Source organism: Oryctolagus cuniculus, chromosome 12 (genome assembly GCF_051225735.1).
Source record: "Oryctolagus cuniculus isolate XC-2025 breed Fujian yellow rabbit chromosome 12, ASM5122573v1, whole genome shotgun sequence".
NCBI classification, from domain to species: Eukaryota; Metazoa; Chordata; class Mammalia; order Lagomorpha; family Leporidae; genus Oryctolagus; species Oryctolagus cuniculus.
Genome location: NC_142878.1, coordinates 54,513,248 through 54,536,887, shown reverse-complemented (window position 1 = coordinate 54,536,887; position 23,640 = coordinate 54,513,248). Strand labels below are relative to the sequence as shown.

The 23,640-nt window shown below is 46.3% G+C and overlaps 1 protein-coding gene across 1 annotated transcript in view; it reads right to left on the bottom strand.

The window, feature by feature from the left end:
• The window catches only part of TEP1 (telomerase associated protein 1), a 48,400-nt gene extending 30,919 nt beyond the window's left edge, over positions 1-17,481 (bottom strand). The window contains exons 1-9 of the mRNA XM_051822585.3: positions 17,182-17,481; positions 7,836-8,246; positions 6,637-6,822; positions 6,230-6,364; positions 4,856-5,017; positions 4,272-4,433; positions 3,925-4,002; positions 1,670-1,794; positions 1,309-1,466 (exon numbers count right to left, since the gene is read on the bottom strand). Of these exons, the coding sequence (XP_051678545.3) occupies positions 1,309-1,466; positions 1,670-1,794; positions 3,925-4,002; positions 4,272-4,433; positions 4,856-5,017; positions 6,230-6,364; positions 6,637-6,822; positions 7,836-8,222 (1,393 nt within the window). The 5' untranslated portion in view covers positions 8,223-8,246; positions 17,182-17,481. The remainder of the gene's footprint in view (positions 1-1,308; positions 1,467-1,669; positions 1,795-3,924; positions 4,003-4,271; positions 4,434-4,855; positions 5,018-6,229; positions 6,365-6,636; positions 6,823-7,835; positions 8,247-17,181) is intronic.
• Positions 17,482-23,640: the final 6,159 nt, after the last annotated feature.

Sequence of the window (23,640 nt, the reverse complement as noted above, 5' to 3'; positions counted from 1 at the left end):
TTTTAAAAAAGAAAAACAAGCAAATGAGCGATGACAGGGGAAATCTACAATGGGAGGTGCACAGAGAAATGAGGTAAAAGGCAATCTGAGCTCTGAAGCTCCAATATATGAAGTCTAAAAACTCAGGCAAAAGCTCTAAAGTCAGATGTTTTTTAATAGCATAATCTGACTTTTTTCAAAGACAAAAGAGGAAACAAAATGGAAATTAGGTACACATATGTGAAAATAGAAAGAGCTTTCTGCAGTTAAAAATTAACAAAAGAACAGAGGAAAGGGAAGACTGAAAGTAACTTGGTTCTCTCCAATCTTTTTTTTCAATCAGCATAGGCAAATTACCTAAAACTTCCATGTCTTAAGTCTGAACGTCTATAGAGATTCCAATATGTCCTAAACCAGTCCTACCTTATTTGAAATGAATTATGCAGACATGGATACAAGTAAAATCAGAGAAGAGGTCATATGTTAAGACTGTATCTTTAGGGCCGGCGCTGTGGCACAGCGGGATAAAGCCCTGGCCTGAAGCACTGGAATCCCATATTGGTGCAGGTTGTGGCCTTCTGGAGAGTGAACCAGCAGACGGAAGACCTCTCTCTCTGTCTCTACCTCTCTCTGTAACTCTTTCAAATAAATAAAATAAATCTTTAAAAAAAATTACAAAAAGACTGCATCCATGTGTGTGTGTGTGTGTCTGTCACTCAGCCTTTCAAATAAATAAATCTTCAAGGTGGGGGGCAGCATGTGGCACAGTCAACCCACCATCTGTGATGCTGGCATACCGTACCAGAGTGCCAGTTCCAGGCCTACCTGCTCTACTTCCAGTCCATGCTCCTGGAAAGGCAGTGGAAGACGGCCCAAGAACTTGAGTCCCTGCTACCCATGTGTGAGACCCAGATGGAATTCCTAGCCCAAACCTGGTTGTTGTCATTTGGGGTATGAACCAGCAGATGCAAGATGTGTGCTGTGTATGTGTGTGTGTGTGCGCGCGCACACGCGTGCATCTGTGTCTCCCCACCTCTCTCCATCACTCTTTCAAATAAATAAATAAACAAATCTTAAAAGCAAAAATAGACTGCAAATCACTTAACCACATCTGGAATAATAATCCATCTATAACACCAACACTCCTCAAAGCAGGCTCCCCTGTCTACTTCAGTGTGGTAAATGGCAGACCTTCTGAATCTAATCATCTTCAGTGGTATAACTAGCAGGCGAGAGAATAATTGCATCACATCATGGAAATCTACTCCATGTCTAAAACGTATGAATGGGAGAGAGAAGACGAGAGCGTGATGGTCAAGGTCACCATACCGATGAGTTCCTCCCAGACGGAAGCTTTGTTGCCCCGCAGGCTCAGCTCCCTCTCCCAGGTCTCTGGCCTAGACAGCTTCATCCGCTTCCCAGCTCTTCTAGAATCCCATGGTCCAGGAAGGCGACTTCGAGAAAAGAGCTGTAGATTGGAGGGGTACCTGCATCAGAGAAAGAGTCTATCATTTCAAAGCCAGCAGGAGCAAAAAGGAAAGATGAGTTACCCAAATGCAGCTAGTCATTCACAGCCCGCGTCTACACAAACACATGTCCCTAGGGTTGACAGCTACTAGAAGTGGGGCCATGATGTGGAAAAGCCACGGGGTTACCTACGTGGAGTACACAGGCAGGGCTGGCTTCTCACCTGTAGCCCAGCAGGGCCTGGACGAGCTCAGCAGGCTCCTTGATACGCAATCGCTGTACCAGCTTCTTCAGGGTGAACCTCGGTGGAAGCTTCTTCGTTTTCACTGCACTGTAGGCTGCCTCAAACTGTGGAAATATCCCCAGTTCCACGGGGGTCATTTCACCCATGACCTTGGTCACTTTCTTCAGAAAGTAGAGCCTAAGATCATGCTGTACCTATGAGGAATTTCTTTCTCCCAAGTGGTTTGGGCACAGAGTAGAAAGAGAGGGCCAAAGCGTCCAGCAACAAGAGCACCCATGATGAGCACAGGGCAGCAGGTCTTCGGGGTCACTGCGCCTCACTCCCACAGGCTGAACTGTCAGGGGTTAACACAGGGTGGTTGGCTGCGAAAACAACATGGGGATGGAACTAACAGAACATCCCTGTTGGGGGGTGGGGGAGCGGTGCCTACCTGAACAGATTAATGGAAGCAATAGCACAATGTAGGCTGTGAGGAATTAAAAAGCTGCGAAGAAGCTGGCTTTCAGAATCTTCTACAGTGAAAGAGCTAAGTGCAGGATACATGAATAGCAGGAAAGCACCAGGTGACCAACTGAGAATGTGTTTTTTTCTTCTAATAGGAATTTATATTTTCCTAATAATGTTTTAATCATGATGATGGTGGTGGTGAGAGCTAACACCAATGTAGTATCTGGCATCATTAGCAATATTTAAATACAGTAACTGATGTAATCCTCAAAACAATCCAACAGTGTAGGTTCTACTATTAAGCCCATTGGACATATGAGGAAATTGAGAGGTTAGGTCCTTTGACCACGGTCTCACAGCCAGCAAAGGGCAGAGGTGAGATGCAATTCCAGGTGATCTGAGGCCAGACTATATGCTCTTAACTGCTAAGCCTCATTTGCTATAAAAGTAAAAGGTTTTGTTAGTTTTTAAAACTTCCTTTGGGGCCAGCGCTGTGGGGTTGCAGGTAAAGCCGCTGCCTGCAGTGCTGGCATCCCATATGGTAGCCAGCTTGAGTCCTGGCTGCTCCACTTCTGATCCAGCTCTCTGCTACGGCCTTGGGCCCCTGCACAACTTGGGCACCTGCACCCACATAAGAGACCCATAAGAATCTCCTGGCTCCTGGCTTCGGATTGGCACAGCTCCGGCCATTGCAGCCAATTAGGGAATGAATCAGCAGATGGAAGACCTCTCTTTCTCTCTCTCTCTCTCTCTCTTTCTGCCTGTCTCTGTGTAACTCTTTCAAATAAGTACATTTTTAAAAATAAAATTTAAAAAAAACTTCCTATGGAAGGCAGATATATCATAACCTTTTTTTCTATCTTTTTTGCATTTTGCTTGAAAAGCAGAGGAGAGGAAAGGACAGAGTGGGGGAGACAGAGAGAGAAAGAGAGAGAGAGAGAGAGGAGGAAAGAGAAATCCTTCATCTACTGGTTCATTCCCCGAATGCCCACAACAGCCCAGGCTGGTCCAGGCTAAAGCCAGGAACTCCATCTGGATCTCCCACATGGGTGGCAGAGACTCAACTACTTGAGCCATCATCTACTGCCTTCCCAGGGTACACAGTAGCAGGAAATGGATCAGAAGTGGAGCTGGATCTCAAACCAGGCACTCCAATGAGTTACAGGCATCTCAATCACTGCCTTAAATGCCTACCCCTCATTATTGTTTTTAAGGATTTATTTATTTATTTGACAGGTAGAGTTACAGACAGTGAAAGGGAGAGACAGAGACAAAGGTCTTCCATCTGCTGGTTCACTCCCTAAATGACCACAACAGCCAGAGCTGCGCAGAGCCAAAGCCAGGAGCCAGGAGCTTCCTCTGGGTCTCCCATGCGGATACAGGAGCCCAAGCCTGGGCCACCTTCTACTGCTTTCCCAGGCCACAGCAGAGAGCTGGATCGGAAGAGGAGCAGCTGGGACTAGAACCAGCGCTCATATGGGATGCCGGCACCGCAGGCAGACACTTAACCCACTGCGCCACAGCGCCACCCCTCATTATGTTTTTAACTCACTTATCCATCTAGACATTTGACCTGTCAGTAAAATATATTACCAAGGAGAGTGAAATGGCAAACAAAAGGAAAAAGAGCTGCCCCCAGTACTCTTAAAACCTGATTTCCAATCATGTCTGAGAACCCCCAGGCAGGAAATGGGCTTGCACCTACTGTACCCACCATGAGTACTTCTAAATGTCAGTCCAGAAAAGATGTTACATGCACACATGCACCCCCGGGACAAGGGATTCACCTTCCTCTGTTCTGGTTTCAGAAACGAAAGGCAAAATGGCAAGTTCCTCTCTGTCTCAGAAAACGCAGGCTTTGTCTTCTGTAGGGACAAGATAAGCAGTTCAAAATGAAAAGGAGGTAGTCCCTGGAGAACCCCATTCCAATAGCCCTGGGGCTCTACTTCTGCCTAGAGGAAGCCGGCCAGCAAGGAGGCCAGACCTGCACTCCCACCCCCAGCCCCGCCCAGCTCCTCCTTTGTCCAGGACCACAGCAGATCTCAGTGTGGAACCCCCTGCCCCACTCCCCCGGGGTCAGCCTGCTCCTGTTCTTCCCCAAAGGAAGGGACCTGATTGTGAAGCAGACACTGACCGGAGGGCGGGGCGGCCGGTGCGGGCGGCTCTTAGCCCGGTGCTTGCGAGGGTTGTACTTGGCCAGCTGATACTCATCAAACTGGGCAAATTTGTCTGTCATGGCAGCACGGAGGCAGGCAGGCAAGGATACCAGCTTGTTCTGAGCTTCTTCAGCCAGGCTCTGTCGCAGAGAGGAGACCATCAGAGGCAAGACCCAAACCAACCCTCCGAAATGAAACAAGGCTGCTTCCTGGGTTTCCAGGACAGCACACAGTAGGGAGCAGATTTCCAGCCGCAGCTCTGAAAGTCACAGTTTCCGAGGCACTGGGTGAGTCAGCAGGCTTCTCTGATTCGCGTTTTCTTCATTAAGAATGTGAGCTCCAGAAGAAGATGGAGTTCGTCTCAGACTTTGGTCCAGACCCTCTCGTTCGTATTCTACCTGCTGGGTAACCGCACCTGGTACAGGCAAGAAGCTGTCCCATCTGAGCCATGAGGTTGAGCAGAGGTAAAGGGAAGCCAGGCTGTCTGTGTGTTCTCCAGGGATTCACGAGCAAAGGAAAGGGAACCCAGTGAGGGCCAAGGGCAGGGACCTGAGTGCCATACCTGGTAGAACTCAGCTACTTGGATCCAATCAGAAGGCAGCTGCACAGTGGCACAGAAATATCGGCGCAGGTAGGGGCGGCAGGCTGGCAAGAAGGCAGCAATGGCCAAGACTTTGTTGGCCACAACCCGGATGTTCAGCTGTTGCCTGGTGTACAGAGCTGCCTGGGCACAGGGGGAGGGAAGGGTTGGCTTTCCAGCCACTTCAAACATAGCTTCATGCCCTGACCTAACTTGCTTTATGGATCTGCATGCATAAAACCTTTCCTGAACCCTCCAGATTGTCCATAAAATATAAACCCAAGGGCTTCTGGTTTGGCATTCTAAGTCCTCCATATCTACCCAGGATATAAATCGCTGATTAAACCTGGGGGCCAGCATTGTGGTACAGCGGGCCTGTGACACCAGCATCCCATATGGGCACTGGTTCACGTCCCATCTGCTCCACTTCTGATCCAGCTCCCTGCTAATGGCTTGGGAAAAGCAGCACAAGATGGCCCACATGCTTGAGCTCCTGCCGCCCATGTGGGAGATCACAGCAAAGCTCCTAGCTTTGGTCGGAGCCAGCACTGGCTGTTGCAACCATCTAGAGAACGACCAGTGGATGGAAGATGTCTCTCTCTCTCTCTCTCTCTCCATAACCCTGACTTTCAAAATAAATAAATACATAAATAAACCTGCTGTCTTCCAAAGCATCACAGAAAATTTCTCCCCACTTTTCTAATTCTGAAATAGTCACTGTCTACTACTCCAGGTGAATTTTTTTTAATTTATTATTTATTTATTTATTTATTTATTTATTTATTTGAAAGGCAGAGTTTTGGAGAGAGAGAGAGAGAAAGAGAGAGAGAGACCTTCCATCTGTTGGTTTACTCCCCAGATGGATGCAACAGCTGGGGGCTGGGCTAGGATTAAACAGGGAGCCCAGAACTCCATCTGGGTCTCCCACACGGGTGACAGCCATCTTCATTGCTTTCCCAGGCACATCAGTAGGGAGCTGGATTGGAAGCCAGGACTCAAACCGGTGCTCATATGGGATGCCGGCATTGCAAGCAGCAGCTTGACCCTCTGTGTCACAACACTGGACCATCCAGGGGCATCCATAGGAAATTTAGGAAAGCATTTCAGATCTAAGTTTCATTACAACTATTGGTTTGACCCAAGAGCAACCTAGTGTACTCTTTCCCAACCTCTTTTTTCTCCACTCTTGACAGAACCTCAGGACTAGACTTCAGACTCACCCAGGGATCCTATTTCCTCCCTACATGGAGCTTCTTCCACCCCCAACAGGAAGCTAGGAGCCACTCCCGCATAAACTAGACCACAATCCCCATCTCCCGGCTTCCCACTCCCGCTCCCTGCTTCACACCACAGTACCTTGAGGATGAACTCGGGCTCCAAAGGGGCAAGTTCCCTACACACTTGAAGGATGAAAGCCTGTGTCATTTCAGTTCCAGTTTTCATATTCACATTGGAGGCCACAGTAGAGCACAGCAAGCTCATTAGAATCATCTGGGAATTTGGGAGAAGAAGGAAGGACAGAGATAAGGACCAACGTGAGCATCCACACAGAACAACTGAGAATCAAGGACACAGAGCACGGGCCTAGATTGGGGAAGATGCTTGTCCAACCAGGAGGTTACAGAAGGGAATTAGCACGTGAGAAGAGTGAGCTGGGTAGTCCCCTCCTTCCCCTTCCATCCGGGGAGGGGTCCTGGCTCAGGTCCCCTTTCCACAATCTCCCTCCACCACCATCAACCTCTCCCCGACTCTGGAAGCTTCACCTTCTTTTCCTGAAGAATCCGGTCAGTGGGCTCAGGATGAGACGCAGCGTCCTCAGACGTGAGCTTCAGAGCCAGCTCCTCCACCTCCTCCTTCTCTCCCAGGCTTAGACGGTAAACAGGCATCTGGGCCTCTGGCCCTTGCATCGCTTCTGACTTTTTATTTTCTTCCAAATAAGACCAACGACCCTGGAGAGGGTGGCAGATTTAAATCAGAGGAAGCACCCACAGACCTTCTCGCATTCATGGGTCTGAAGGTGGCTCTCAGAAATACATAGGAAGGGCCCACTCCTCTAGCCTCACCCACGAACTCCTCTCCCTTCACAGCCCAGCACTGCTCTGTCCTGTCCCTGACCAAGTGCTCTCACTGTTGCACACCCCACCCCACTGTTCAACCTCGTGAACTTGTGCTCAGATGCTCTGTGGTCTTCCCCCCCAGCTTCATCTCCCTATTGATGTCCTAGTCTGGAAGCCTAGACCCCTTCCTATACCTCCTAGGATGCTATTAAAATGTTTTTGGAGTCAGAAGAAAAAGAGCCAAATCCCCTGTCAATCCTCCAGCAATCATGGGCTTAGTTGAACCTCAGGTTTCTCCTACTTGATGGGACTGTTGGAAAAATGAAATAACAACATATCTATAACTCTTTACAAGTTCTAAAGCCCTAAATCAGTGTGATATGGAAGTAGTTATAATTGTGACAATGACCCTGGAAGCTAGATTTTCATTCGCTCATTTTCATGAGCAAATTAAGGCCATGAAGGGGTTGAGTCTTTACAAGGTTGTGTAGTTTTTAACTGGCAGAGACAATGTGGGGCTCAGGTTCACCTTTTCCCTCAGTCAAAACACCAGGTCTGTAAGAAGCAATGTGTGCTTGTCTACTGATTCTCATCGGTGTGCTACGTGTGGACATATGCTTGCACATGCATAAAGAAGTAGGCCACATATGTGTCTCATGTCTGATCTCAAAAGCCCCTGATTAACACTGCTGAAGCTCTCTGGTGTTCTAAGGACAAGGCCTATTGTCCAGAATCTCTAAGCTTAATATACAATGAGTAACAATGCTGATGAAGACATTCCCGGGGAGAAGGCATCTCAGGAAGAGGCTCTAAGGAAGCAGCATATGGGGAAACTGAGGCACTGCGAGCCAGAGATGAGTACGGCAGACGTAGCTGGAGTCGAGACAAGTGCTTGGAATAATTACCAAAGCTGCCTCCCCAGCTTTCTCTGTGGTAGAGATGGTTTTCAGGGCCTTGGGACAGGTCCGAGGATCCAGTCCCTCAGAGAGACACCGAGACTTCCAGGTGGGAGGCTCAGAGACCAGGCAATTTCTGGTGTTCAGGCTGCATAAATCAGCTTGCATCATATGCGGGATCTGGAGACACTGAAGCAAGGGGCTGCCAGACACAGTGCTCTTGACGTTGGAGATGGTGGCCAGGCACCGGTTCTCCAAGGAGAGGATGTCCCGGTAGGCAGACATATGCCCGTGTGGTTTCTCCATGGTCTTCAGGTCAGGAAGTGTGGCCAGACACCTGTTCTCCAAGGAGAGGATGTCTGGGTTGGCAGACATGTGCCCATGGAGTCTCTCCATGGCTGCAGTCCAACTAGTATGAGCCTGGAAGGAAAGAAAGAGAGCTGCTGAGCACTGGTTGCACTGGGAATCTGTCTTCCCCATGGCCCTTCTGGGAACACCAGTCACCTGCAAGCAAAGAACAACCAACACTTCTTTTTCCCAGGACTGGGCTCACCTAAGGAGTTTTCTAATGGAGGGGGGTAGAAAAAAGGTAAGGCATTTAAAGCAGGGAAATCACACACACACACACACACACACACACACACACAGCAATGATGGCTGAAAAGGAAGGCCCTTTCTTCTACGAGGGAGTAAAGGAATCCCCCTCCTACGTGGCGTGAGTTCAACTCAGTAGAGGGGTCTTGATTATAATCTGGACTCCGGACTCTTAACTCCAGAAAAGCACATGTTCGTTCAAGTTGTGTGTACTCCTATCTCAGCTTCCTTGCCTCCTGTTCACTCTTCAACCCTAAATGGGATTTTGTCCCCATAGTCCACCAACACTGTCCTCTTGAGTAACCAATGACTTCTTATGATTACCATGAATAGACACATCTTGATCCTTACTTACCTCACTCCTCAAATACCGTATGACACTGCTGATCACCTGCCACTGAAATTCTCTCTTCCTTTGCCTTCCATGATCCTACTCTCTGGATTTCCCTCTTACAACTCCAACTACATTTTCTTGAGAGTTCTTTCTTTGCCATTTATTAAATGTTCTGTACCTTACATTTCTATTATTTTAAATATGTATTTATTTATCTATTTGAAGGGCAAAGCTCGGGGTGCGGGGGCAGAAGAGACAGAAAGAGAGAAATCTTCCACCTGCTGATTCACTCCTCAAATGGCTGCAACAACCGAGGCTGGGCCAGGCTGCAGCCAGGAGCCAAGAGATTCCTCCGGGTGGCCCACATGAGTGCAGGAGCCCCAGCACTTGAACCATGCCTCCATTGCTTTCCCAGGCACATCAGTAGGGAGCAGGATTGGAAGTGGAGCAGCAGGGATTCGAACTGGTGCCCAAATGGGATGTTGGTGCTCCAGGCTGTGGCTTAACCCACTGTGCCACAGCGCAGGCCCCACAGTTCTATTCTTTTTCTATACATTCTTCTGGGGTGGTCCACCTACTTTGTAGCTCCAAATAATACTTCTGTACTGGCAGCCCACAAGTTCATTCCTTGACCTAAATTTGACCTCGTGAGCCGAACCTCAATAGCCCGAGACACCGGCAGGCAAGCGGAGAGAGGAAACTAGAGGGAACGACCCCCGGCGGGGGGAAAGTTCACCAGGCTAACTGGAAGAGAGAGAGAGAGAGAGGAAAAAAAAAAAAAGGTGACTGGTACGGACACTGGTTTCTCTCTCTCCGCTCACCTCTCAAGGGCAAGCAAGACAAAGAGCAGGCGCCATCTTGGACATACGTCATAAGCAGAGCGACCTCAGGTCTGCACCAGCCCTGAGCCTAGCAGAAAAACCTGACTCTGGGTGGGGCGAATTAACAGGAGATTAGGACCTAGTAAATTTGTGGTGCTACTGAACTGAGACTGTGAAAAAAGAGACGGTGGGGGAGAGAACTCACGGAATTCACGTGAGCACTCTCCAGAGATGCTACAATTCCGTAACTTTGGCAACCCAGTGGGAGACTGAAGGAGAATTTGAGCCCACTCTGAGGGCCGAACAGATTCCCTGTGTGGTCCTCGGGAAAGAGCTTCTGATCTCTGGCTCCTGTGGGTATATCATTTGCCTGCTAACTACCTCCAACTTCGTTCAGCTGTGAGGAATTACTTCCCTTTTGAATCAAAAAAAAAAAAAAAAGAAAGAAAGAAAGAGAGAGAGAGAGATTTACCACGCCTAACCTGGGAGTGTCACCTTTGGCACACCAAACAGAGCTCTCAGGCCACACCCATCTCAAGCCCTAAGGCTCCATCAAAAACAGATAGTCCACTTAACCTAGAGTCATAGTATAACAAGAAAAAGCACCACAGTGAAGAAACCAAATTTCTCCAATATGCCAAATAACAAACGCAAAAACCGAGGTAATAAAAACAAGGAAGTCACCATGACGCCCTCAAATGAAAAAGACACCCCAATTCAAGATTATGAAGATGATGACATAGAAGAAATGCAAGAAGCAGATCTCAAAAAATTGATAAGAACATTAAGAAGTTCTCAAAAACAAATTCTTGAACTACAGAAATCCTTAATGGACAAGATAGAAAATCTCTCTCGTGAAAATGAAATATTAAGGAGGAATCAAAATGAAACGAAACAACTAGTACAACAGGAAACTGTGATAGTGACTGAAGTGAAGAATTCAATAGATCAAATGAAAAACACAATAGAGAGCCTTACAAACAGAATGGGTGAAGCAGAAGAGAGAATATCGGACTTAGAAGACAGAGAACAGGAAAGGATACAGTCAAACCAAACAAAAGAAGAGGAAATTAGAAATCTAAAACATATTGTTGGGAATCTTCAGGATACTATTAAAAAACCCAACATTCGGGTTCTAGGAGTTCCTGAAGGCATGGAGAGGGAGAAAGGATTAGAAGGCCTTTTTAGTGAGATATTAGCAGAAAATTTCCCAGGTTTGGAGAAGGACAGAGACATCCTAGTACAGGAAGCTCACAGAACCCCTAATAAACACGACCAAAAGAGATCCTCACCACGACACATTGTAATTAAACTCTCCACAGTGAAACATAAAGAAAAGATCCTAAAATGTGCAAGAGAGAAACGTCAGATTACTCTCAGAGGATCTCCAATCAGACTCACAGCTGACTTCTCATCAGAAACTCTACAAGCTAGGAGGGAATGGCGAGATATAGCCCAGGTACTAAGAGAGAAAAACTGCCAGCCCAGAATATTATATCCTGCAAAGCTATCATTTGTGAATGAAGGTGAAATAAAGACTTTTTATAGCAAACAGAAATTGAAAGAATTTGTTGCCACTCGTCCAGCCCTGCAAAAGATGCTTAAAGATGTGTTACACACAGAAACACAGAAACACAGTCATCAATATGAAAGAAGGTAAAGGAAGGAAACCAAGGAAGGAAACCTCACAGCAAAAGATCACAGGGAATTCAAAGCATATATTAGAACTTATCTTTGGCAAATGGCAGGGCAAAGTTACCACTTATCATTAGTCACATTGAACGTGAATGGCCTGAACTGTCCAGTTAAAAGACACCGATTGGCTGATTGGCTTAAGGAACAAAACCCATCTATTTGCTGCTTACAAGAAACACATCTTTCCAACAAAGATCCATACAGACTGAAAGTGAAAGGCTGGAAAAAGATATACCATGCAAACAGAAATGAAAAAAGAGCGGGCATAGCCATCTTAATATCGGAAAACATAAACTTTACCACAAAAACTGTTAAGAGAGACAAAGGGGGCACTACATAATGATTAAGGGATCAATAGAACAAGAAGATATAACAATTATTAATGTATATGCACCTAACTACAGGGCACCAGTTTATCTAAAAGATTTATTAATGGACTTAAAGGGAGACTTAGACCCCAATACAATAGTACTGGGGGACTTCAATACTCCACTCTCAGAAATAGATCAATAGGACAGAAGGTAAGAAACAACGAAATCCAGTCATTTGCAACAAAATGGAGGAATCTGGAACACATCATGCTAAGTGAAATAAGCCAGTCCCAAATGGACAAATACCATATGTTCTCCCTGATCAGTGACAACTGACTGAACACCAAAAAGGAAACCTGTTGAAGTGAAATGGACACTATGGGAAACGGTGACTTGATCAGCATAGCCCTGACTGTTAATGAACAACTTAATACATTATCCCTCTTAGTAGTTTTTTTGTCTGTTCTACTTAATATGACTGGTTTAATTCTGTAATTAATACACAGTTATTCTTAAGTGTTGAAATTTAACTGAAATGTGATCCCTGTTAAACATAAGAGTGGGAATAAGAGAGGGAAGAGATGTATAATTTGGGACATGCTCAAGCTGACTTGCCCCAAATGGTAGAGTTAGAAACATAGCAGGGGATTCCAATTCAATCCCATCAACGTGGCATGTACCAATGCCATCTCACTATTCCAAGTGATCAATTTCAGTTCACAATTGATCATAATGAAAGGACTAAGAGTCAAAGGGAGCACATAAACAAGTCTAGTACCTGCTAACACTAACCGATGGAATAAATAAAGGGGAGAGTGATCCAACATGGGAAGTGAGATACTCAGCAGACTCATAGAATGGCAGATGTCCTAAATAGCACTCTGGCCTCAGAATCAGCCCTAAAGGCATTCGGATCTGGCTGAAAAGCCCATGAGAGTATTTCAGGCATGGAAAGCCAAGACACTCTGGCAAAAGATCTCTGCGAGTGAGATCCCAGTGGAAAGAACAGGCCTTCAAAGAAGGAGGTACCTTTCTCTGAAGGGAGGAGAGAACCTCCACTTTGACTATGACCTTGTCTAAACAAGATAAGAATCGGAGAACTCAGAGGGCTTCCATAGCCTTGGAAACTCATGACTGGAGCATAGGGAGATTACTGATGCCATAGACAGGAGTGTCAATTGGTAAAGTCAACAACAGGAGTCACTGTGCACTTACTCCTCATGTAGGATCTCTGTCCTTAATGTGCTGTGCATTGAGATTTAATGCTATAACGAGTACTCAAACAATATATTTCACTTTGTGTTTCTATGGGGGTGCAAACTGTTGAAATCTTTACTTAATGCATACTAAACTGATCTTCTGTAAAAAAAAAAAAAAGAAAGAAATTATCAATTCCCAACTTGACTCTCACTGGGATTAAACATGACAATAGGTCTGATCTGATTTCATCATCATTTAAAAAAAATCATCTATTATTTTTCACTTTATGTTTCTGTGTGGGAGCAAACTGTTGAAATCCTTACTTAACGTATACTAAGCTGATCTTCTGTATATTAAGATAATTGAAAATGAATCTTGATGTGAATGGAAGGGGAGAGGGAGTGGGAAAGGGGAGGGTTGTGGGTGGGAGGGACGGTATGGGGGGGAAGCCATTGTAATCCATAAGTCGTACTTTGGAAATTTATATTCATTAAATAAAAGTTAAAAAAAATCAACAACAGGAGACACTGCACTTACTCTCCATGTAGGATCTCTGTCCTTAATGTGTTGTACAATGTGAATTAATGGTGTAAGTAGTACTCAAATAGTACTTTATACTTTGTGTGTCTGTGTGGGTGCAAACTGTTGAAATCTTTACTTAATATATACTAAATTGATCTTCTGTATATAAAGATAATTAAAAATGAATCTTGATGTGAATGGGATGGGAGAGGGTGTGGGAGATGGGATGGTTGAGGGTGGGAGGGAGGTTATGAGGGGAAAAAGTATAATCCAAAAGTTGTACTTTGGAAATTTATATTTATTAAATAAAAGTTTCAAAAAAGTAAAAAAAAATTTTTTGACCTCGGTTTCTCTTCCAAGCTTCTTAGTCTCATCCATTTGCCTGTTGAGCATTTCTACCTGGATGACACAAAGGCACCCCAAAATCTGACACATTCCAAATGTATAATTTCTCCCTGCTCTTTCACCTGCCCCAAATGCACTCCCCCTATCTTGCCCCTTCTGTTTACAGGGGCTTGGAGTAAGATAGACCTGGCTGGGGCCAGCACTGTGAGGTAAAGCCATCGCCTGCAGTGCCAGTATCTCATATGGGTGCTGGTTTGAGGCCCAGCTGCTCCACTTCCAATCCAGCTCTCTGCTGTGGCCTGGGAAAGCAGTAGAAGATGGCCCAAGTCCTTGGGCCCCTGCACCCGCATGGGAGACCCGGAAGAAGCTCCTGGCTCCTGGCTTCGGATCCACCCAGCTCCAGCTGTTGCAGCCATCTGGGGAGTGAACCAGCAGATGGAAGACCTCTCTCTCTCTCTTTCTCTCTCTCTCTCTGCCTCTCTGTAACTCTGCCTTTCAAATAAATAAATTAATTAAAAAAAAAAAAGAACAAATGAGGGAAGGCATATGAAGCACTTGGAGCAGTGCTTGACATTAGTAAGTGTTCAATCAATGGAAGTGATTGTTTGTTATTTTTATTTAGTAGTAAACTACCAAATCCTATAAATTCTACACCCTCAATGTCTTCCAAATCTTCCAACTCTCTCCATCCATCCTACCACCAACTCTGTCGCAATACTCTACTCCACATGGAGACACTGTATGTACAGCTAAGGCACACCCTTGACCTATAACCCACTTGCAGTGTACTAAATTACCCTTTTTATTATCTTTATCAAAATAAAAAAAAGTCCCATCCTGTTGGCTTATTTGCCTAGTTTTCTTTATTTCTTCTTACATAAATAAAACTCCCTGATGGGGGCTGGCGTTGTGGTACAGCGAGTTATGCCACCACCTCCAATAACAGCATCCCTAGCTGCTCCAATTCCAATCAAGCGCCTTGTAAAGGTACCTGGGAAGTCAGTAGAAGAAAGTCCAAGTACTTGGGCCCCTGGACCCATGTGAGAGACCCTTATGGGGTTTCAGGATCCCACCTATGGCCTAGCCCAGCCCTGGCCATTGCAGCTATTTGGGGAGTAAACCAGTGAAAGAAAGGTCTATCTCTTCCTCAATCTCTCTCTCTCTCTCTCTCTCTCTCTCTCTCTCTCTCTCTCTCTCTCCCTCCCTCCCTCTCTCCCTCTCTGTAACTCTCCCTTTCAAATAAATCAATCTTTAAAAATAAACAAATAGGGGCCGGTGTCATGGCTCACTTGGCTAGTCCTCCACCTGCAGCGCTGACATCCCATATGGGCACCAGGTTCTGTCCTGGTTGTTCCTCTTCCAGGCCAGCTCTCTGCTGTGGCCTGGGAGTGCAGTGGAGGATGGCCCAAGTGCTTGGGCCCTGCACCCGCATGGGAGACCAGGAAGAAGCACCTGGCTCCTGGCTTTGGATCGGCACGGCGCTGGCTGTAGAGGCCACTTGGGGAGTGAACCAACAGAAGGAAGACCTTTCTCTCTGTCTCTCTCTCTCACTGTCTAACTCTGTCAAATAAAAATAAATAAATAAATAAATAAAAATAAACAAATAGGGGCCAGCACTGTGACAAAGCAGTAAAGCCTCCAGTTGAAGAGCTAGCATCCCATATGGGTACCGGTTCGAGTCCTGGCACTCAAGTGGCTGCTCCACTTCTGATCCAGCTCCCTGCTAATGTGCCTGGGAAACCAGCAGAGGATGGCCCAGGTCCCTGGGCTCCTCCTTTTCCAGATCAAACTGCTTTCTTCTCCTTCTCAAGGGCTTGAGTTAATAATCTATTCCTCCAAGGAGACTCTGCTGACACACAGCTCCCAGTCTGGCTAAGGTGGCTCCCTGGGTATTCTCAAACATGGCACTTCCCCCAACATAGATACCTGTTTGTCTTTTGTCCCACTAGATGATAAATTCCTGAGGACAGACATCTTTTTAGTCTGTTCACTTTTGTTTCTACACTTCCTAGTCAGTGTGGTTCAGAAACTTTTTTTTAAAAGATATATTTATTTATTTGAAAGACAGAGTTACAGAAAGGCAGAGGCAGAGAGAGAGAGAGGTCTTCCATCTGCTGGTTCACTCCCCAGATGGCCACAACGGCCAGAGCTGAGCCAATCTGAAGCCAGGAGTCTGGAGCTTTTTCCAGGTCTCCCTTGAGGGTGCAGAAGCCCAAGGACTTGGACCATTTCCACTGCTTTCCCAGGCCATAGCACAGAGAACTGGATGGGAAGTGGAGCAGCTGGGAGTCGAACTGGTGCCAATATAGGATGCTGGCACGGCAGGCAGCGGCTTTTTATCGGCTGCGCCACAGCTCCACTCCTCAGAAGCTTTTGAGTACCTACTAAAAGCTATGAAGCTTTTTCACAGAAAAAAAAAAAAAACTTGAGCATATACTGTCTTGTACTCAGTTTTCAAGGAGTCCACAAAGCACATTCATGGGTCTCCCAGGATCTCCATACACTGCAAAGTCAGAACCTTTGTGTGAAAGAATGCTTGACTTATACTATTAGGAATGTTATTTGCCTATTTATGTGAACAAAGGCTTCTCTCTCACTCCCATTTAAATATTTTGGGAGTAATACTGTAAAGTCACCCACTTCAACCTTAGCGTGAATGAGCACACAGACAGGAATGCAGACCGCTTCCAAGACTTGAAGGGACTAAGCCTCCAGGACCAGAAAGGGCAGTGATATCGCCCTGGACATCAGCGTGGACAGACACGTCAAGCATGGTGAGCGCAGAGTCCTGTGCTGCTTCCTCATGACTCACTGGGTGCTGTGTAAGCCCCCAAGGAAAGGCATGGGGAATCTCAGAATCAACCCAAGACTTAACAAAAAGGGAGCAAAGAAACGAAACACGAAAACAAAAATGGACAGAAAAGCAAGCAAAGTGAAAAATGTCTTGCACCCTGGAGTTTGCGAAAGGAGATTCGCCTGAACCACAATTGAAAAGCCAGCGTCTGCCCCATCTCAGCTTGGATTTTCAGAGCCAGCCACTTTGTACTCATGGTACCCTAAGTTTCAGCCACTGTCTACGTATGTACAAATATATGTAGTGCACGCCTCCACGCCCTCTGCTTCACACACAGGGGCTCATCCTGTAGACGCTATTCTGCGCCAGGGTATCCTGGAGACTTCGCTGTTGTAACACAGCCTCGCTCTTTCAGGGGTGGTCTCAGTGCGGCGGTGTACAGAAGCACTCCCGGAACGAGGTCATTACACACCCTCCTTGCAGTGAGCGCACAGGACAAGGAAGTACGACACGCGTTCCCACTTGGTCTCTCTTCCTCCCTCCTCCTGCTGTGTCCCTCAGTGCCCTGTCCCTCCCTTTCCCTCGCCCTTCTGCTCTCTCGCTTTCCCTTTCACGCACCGCACCCCGACGCCGGCTGCAGCCACGAACCCGAGCCTCCGGCCCTTCTAGACCCTCGCTTACCGCCCAGCTCTCAGCCTCAGAGCCCAGCGCTCTGCATCGGGCGCCGGGCACGCTCTACCTGCGCTCGCACCCTGCCCAGAGCGACTGGGCGCTGGAGACGCTGGGTGCCCGGCGTGGGGCGTCTCGGCGCTCCGCAGCAGGAAGCAAAATCCCGGCTGCGGGTTCTGCTTGCGCGAAGGGCGGCTGCGGGAGGAGGAGCCGGCGGGAATGGGAGGAGCCCGCGGGCCGGGCGGGGCGCTGCTGGGCAGAAGTCCGGCCCGCTGCGCCCGTCTGAAGCCTTTCCCGGGCCCTGAACTGAGTTTGCGGCTGCTGTTGCTTCATTTTTCCCTCGCTGGTCCTCACTTCTCCTGAGAGAGAAGCCTTAGGGTTCCCTCTCTACCAAATGCGAGTTTCTTTCCTTTCTTTTATACCTTCAAACACCATTTCTGGGAAAAAAAAAAAAGTATTTGTGATGTTCCCTGCCTCTCTGATACTTTTTTCCACATACCACAGATGATTGGCTTCTAGATTCTTTTTTTTTTTTTTTTTTAGTTTTTGTCTTTTTTTTTTTTTTTTTGGCTTCTAGATTCTTAATTCGGGAATACAGACTTGAAATGGAAAGTCCAAAGCAATGGGCTGTCACCAGGTGTAGACGGCAAATAGTTCAAGCAGGGTGAACTGGGCTCATATCCCTCCCCTCCTCCAGTCTCCGGGGGATGACAGGAGAGATCTGTGGACTGCCAGTTACCTGTGTGGAGCCATCCTGAATGGCTCACACGGAGCTGTCCCTGAGAATGGAACCGTATTTAGCAGACAAGTGACACTTAGAATGATAATGCTGGTTCCCTTCTTACCCACACAGAACTGTGGGCATGCTTCCTGATGAGTCTAATCAAGAAACACACCAGAAGGCATTGTCACACAAAGCCATTTATTTGCGGCAAACAAAAAGACCTTAGGGAACCATTTCCAAAGCTGTAGTTTCCAGAGCAAGGGGGAATGACTATCTCTTATTTTAGGGAGAAATGAACATACAAGAGGGGGAATTCTCATCACCACCTGTGTGGTGGAAGCTCAGAAACATGCCCCAGCAAACGTCACATATTACAGTAATAAGACCAGCTCCCCCTAGAGTGAAGCTCTTACTGTTAGAAGGAGGCAGAGGTGACCTTTGGAGAGCTGCTGACCCATCTGCCCCGGGTGGTGGCTGCTGATTTCATCTCTCCCCTGAATGCGACTGAAGACCTGAAATACAGCTTTGTTAAAATCAGTGCTTCAGGTCTCCAAGGAGTAGAAATAAATCACAACTAAGACTTTTGGGCTGCTCAGGGCGATGGCCAGTGACACCATGTCATGAAGAAGAGAGCTGAACAGATAGTAGCAGGGGAAATATGAGTCGCTCATGTGAAACTCACTAGCCGTCTTCTAGAAACTATCACTGCTTTCCGCAGGGACGAAGGTTTGAGTCTCAGGTAGCTGAGCTTCAACTCACAACTGGGGCATCCTGGCTTCTCTACTAAGTGAGCCAGACCCCACCTTCCTTCCTTAGACGTCTCCATGATCACCCACCCCAACGGTCCCCACACTTCCTGCAGCAGATGGCGTGTTCATTCATGTTCCCAGCAAAATCTGGATACTGAAACCCTAATCCCAATGTGATGGTATTTGTAAGTGGGGTCTTTGGGAGATAAACTGAGGACATGAGGGTGGAGCCCTCATGAATGGGATCAGTGGTTTTACAGGGAGAGGCCAGAAAGCTAATTCACTCTGCCGTGTAAGAACACAATGAAAAGTCAGTCTGCAGCAGGAAAGAGGGCCCTCACCAGAATCAGATCACACTGGCACCCTGATCTTGGACTTCCAGGTTCCAGAACTCTGAGAAATAAACGTTTGTTGTTTAAACCACTGTCTGTGGTAATTTGCATGGCAACCTAAACTAAGAAACCCCTTTTTAGTAGCAAATATTTTTATGCTGTTTATTATCCTAAAACACAATACATAAATTATGTAACTTACCTCGACACACATAATTTTAAAAATTAATAAAATGTCTTAAAGAGATCTAAAGGAACAGTAGTAGAGGAAGGTGACTTATTATTAAATGTCATGTGTTTATATATATAACTTCTTGGTCATAACATTCAAGAAGACACAATGTGGTATGCAGATGCTTGGTGCACATATCTCTATATAGAATCAGACTGAGTATAATAACTATGGATATGGACGCAGAGTGATACAGACATTTTATAATGGTGATTCAAAAACCTTAACAGACTTTCCAAAATGACTGAATAACTTTTGGCAGATTTTCAACCAAAACAATGTATGACTATTCCTTATGCACATGCATAAAATGCTGTGTGTTCATATTGTTCCATGATTTTCAGGATACTTGCATTCCCAGAAAGTTCAATGTACATTAAAACTATGCATAAAATGCTTTGTGTTCATATTTTAAGTCAAGTTAGAACCATGGGTTTCTTGTTTTGTTTTGCTTTTTTAAGATTTATTTGAGTTATTATTTTTTTGACAGGCAGAGTGGACAGTGAGAGAGAGAGAGACAAAGAGAAAGGTCTTCCTTTGCCTTTGGTTCACCCTCCAATGGCCACCGCAGCCGGCACGCTGCGACCGGCACACCGCGCTGATCCGAAGCCAGGAGCCAGGTGCTTCTCCTGGTCTCCCATGTCCGTGCAGGACCCAAGTACTTGGGTCATCCTCCACTGCACTTCCGGGCCACAGCAGAGAGCTGGACTGGAAGAGGACCAACCGGGACAGAATCCGGCGCCCCGATTGGGACTAGAACCCGGTGTGCCAGCACCACAGGCGGAGGATTAGCCTATTGAGCCACAGTGCCAGCCTATTTATTATTTGAGAGGTAGAGTTACAGAGAGAGAGAGAGAGAGAGAGAAAGGTCTTCCATCTACTAGTTCTTTCCCAAATGGCTGCAACAACCAGGGCTGAGCTAGGCCAAAGCCAAAAGCATCACATGATCTCCCATGTGGGTTGCAGGGGTCCAAACACTTGGGCCATCTTCCACTGCTGGGAGTGGAGCAGTTACGAGATGAATGGGGGCCCATGTGGGATGCCAGAGTCACAGGCAGCAGCTTTAAGCACTATGCCATGATGTCAGCCCCACTGCGGTTTTCCCTGACTAAGTCGTTCAACATTGGAGATGCAGGAATGCTCTCATCAGGTGAGAGTGCTTTGCACAGTTGTTGAATGTATAACAATCTTGGACCCTATTCATCAAATGCCTCAAATAGTCCTAATCATTGTGAAGATCAAGATAGTTTTAAAAGCCTCCACAAATTTTCAAAACACCCCCTAGAGGGCAGTACCACCCTCATTAGAAACCACCGCTGGCCGTCTAGGCTCGGTATGGAAACAGGAGTCCTGGGAAACCTGAGAAAAATGTGCAAGGTGATTGCAGGGGGAGCATATTGAGAAAGATGCAAGGAGAGGAAGGCGTTCACATAGGAACTTCTTCTGGAAGGTCAGATCCTCCTCACCTTGGAATAGTCCTTCGATAATTGTCCCACCTTGTGGGCCTCCGGCTCTGTGGTTCACTTAGGAACTACTTGCCCCAACAGTGAAGGAGCAGCATTTGCAAGCAGCTCCATCATTATGCAATAAGTATGTATTGATCAACAAGAAATGTGACATTAGGCGATTATGTCACCGTATGAACATCCGTACTTACCCAAACTAAGATGGTTACATCATTAGACAACATAGCCTTAGGGAACCACCACCCTGCACGCAGACCAGCACTGACTGCAGCGTGATACAGCCCATGACTCTGACCTGAAGAGACTGGTGACACAGGAAACAGGCCAACTTGTGGTGGTTTCCCCATTGATTATGAGGATCTAGAGTTTATTTTCTCATTAGTTCCATCGGGAAAGAGCTTTAAGACCAGCAAGGCCAGCACATTGGAACAACTTATAAATCTTTTAAAACTTCCAAAGCCCAGGCCATACTGCAGACCAATTAAATCATAATCACCAGGGTAGGACCCAGGAATCTAGTTTTTGAAACCTCCCAGGTTCTATGAACTGAATGTATTCCCCAAAATTCATATGTTGAAACTTAGTGGAGAGGCCGGTGCTGTGGTGTAGCAGGTAAAGCCGCAGCCTGCAGTGCCAGCATCTCATCTGGATGCTGGTTCAAATCGCAGCTGCTCTACTTCCAATCCAGCACTCTGCTATGGCCTGGGAAAGCAGTAGAAGATGGCCCAAGTCCTTGGGCCCTTGTACCTGCTTGGGAGACCCAGAAGAAACTCCTGGCTCCTGGCTTCAGATCAGCGCAGCTCCGGCCATTGAGGCCATATGGAGAGTGAACCCTTGAATGGAAGACTTCTCTCTCTCTCAGCCTCTCCTTCTCTCTGTGTGTGTAACTCTGACTTTCAAATAAATAAATAAATCTTTCTTTAAAAAAAAAAAAAAAAAAGGAAAGAAAGAAACTTGGTGGAGATGTGGCATACTAAGAGATGGAGTCTTTGGAGGGTGATTAAATCATGTGGGCTGAGTCTTTCTAAATGGAAATAAAAGTGTTGCAGGAAATAAGCAAGGCCCCCATTTTTGCCCTTCTGCCTTCCATAATGTGAAAATGCAGGGAGAAATTTCTTACCAGATGCCAAATGCCACAGCCTTGATCTTGCACTTCTCCAGAAGTGTGAGAAATACATTTCTATTACTTATAAAGTATTCTATCTCAGGTATTTTATTATAGCAGCACAAACTTAGACACCATGTGATACTAATGTGTCCCAGCTGCTCCTCTTCCAATCCAGCTCTCTGCTGTGGCCTGGGAAAGCAGTGGAAGATGGCCCACGTGCTTGGGCTCCTGCACCCATGTAGGAAACCTGGAAGAAGCTCCTGGCTCCTGGCTTCGGATCGGCATAGCTCCAGCCATCTGGGGAGTGAACCAGCAGATGGAAGACCTCTCTGTCTCTCTCCCTCTCTCTCTCTCTCTGCCTCTCCTACTCTCTCTGTGTAACTCTTTCAAGTAAATAAATAAATCTTAAAAAAAAAAAAAAGAAATCACAGACCAAATGCATGGTTTTTTGAGTCTGAGGGCTGAGAAGGGAGAAGACTTGAGCTTCCTGTAATCTGGTGATTGGCTTCTGCTGCTTTCAGAAGCCCAGAAGGGCTCCTCTGAGGCGCCAGTATACCAGGGAGTAAGAACTCTTTCGTATAACACAACCCACGTGACGCTTTAAAGTTGGCAGTGATTCTAGTAAACAGAAACATACTGTGAATCTAAAGGTAATTATTCTCAAAATCAGGTAAAAACCAGCGGCCTTTCTGTTTCCCACCAGCTCACTCCCCTCCCAGCTTCTTATCAGAGGCCTGCCCTTCCCACTTCAAAGCCCATCTCCTCCAGGAAGCGGCCTCAGATCCCTCCCTCCACCCACATCACTGGCACTTTGCTCCTTAGTCTAATACAGCACTCTCATGATTTGCCTTGTATTTTTGTGATTTCTGCGTGTGTCTTTCTCCACGATGGTGAAAGAAACATTATATACACTGGAGGAAGAAGCCTTATATACACTTTACACAGGTACTAGCACTATCCTACTATCAAGTAGTTGTGTCCCTGAAACCTCAACGGGAGACCCAGATTGAGTTTCTAACTCCTGGCTTTGCCTGGCCTAGCCCCAGCTGTTAGAAGCATTTGGAGGGTGAACTAACAACAGATAGGGCCTTGTTCTCTTTCTATCTCTATGCGTGCATTTGTCTGCCTTTCAAACAAATAAATAAATAAAATCAAAATTTTTTAATTCACCAATAAAGAAGGTTGATAGAGGATTGTGCTTTCTCTCCCAATTCCACTTTCTTTCTGGGGTTGAAATACTGTGCTGAATCTCACTCCACTTGGGTAGGGCTCCAATCTGCTACCTTCCAATATCATCCTTTCTCACTGAAGAAGGAACCATTGATTGGGAACCCTGCTTCAAATCAGACATACTCTTCTCTCCTAACCCCACTATTCCACTCTGAATTTTAACACAAAATAATGCAAGCTGGATTCTTCTGCAACTAATTACCCTCATCCACATATATTTGGCCCCTTAGCTATCAGCTCCATTTCAGATAGGGCCCCCACTCCCACCCAGGACACTATAATTTGCCAGCCCCTAGGAATAGAGAAATAAAAGGCTGTCAATCCAGAAGAATGTCCTATCTCTGGAGCCAAGGGAAGAAACATTTTTAGGGTTAAGAGACAGTTTTCAAATCAGTCAATTCCGGCAGAAAGATGGAATAGAATGAGGTGGTCATCAGTCAGTAGAGTTAATAAGAAGGCTGTGACAACAAAGGAGGGAGGGTGATCTCAGCAGGCAGCAGAGACAGAAGTCAAAGGCCAGGGGATTTTACCTTGAATGTTCTTTACGGTACAGAAACTCAGACATGAAGGATTTCATCTCTGTGGAAGCTTTATTTGAGCCTGTCTTTAGGTACAAACCACAAAGAAAACACCTATTCAATCCTTATAGTTTCTCATCTCTTCCGATTTCCTCCATCCCTTTCTTCTT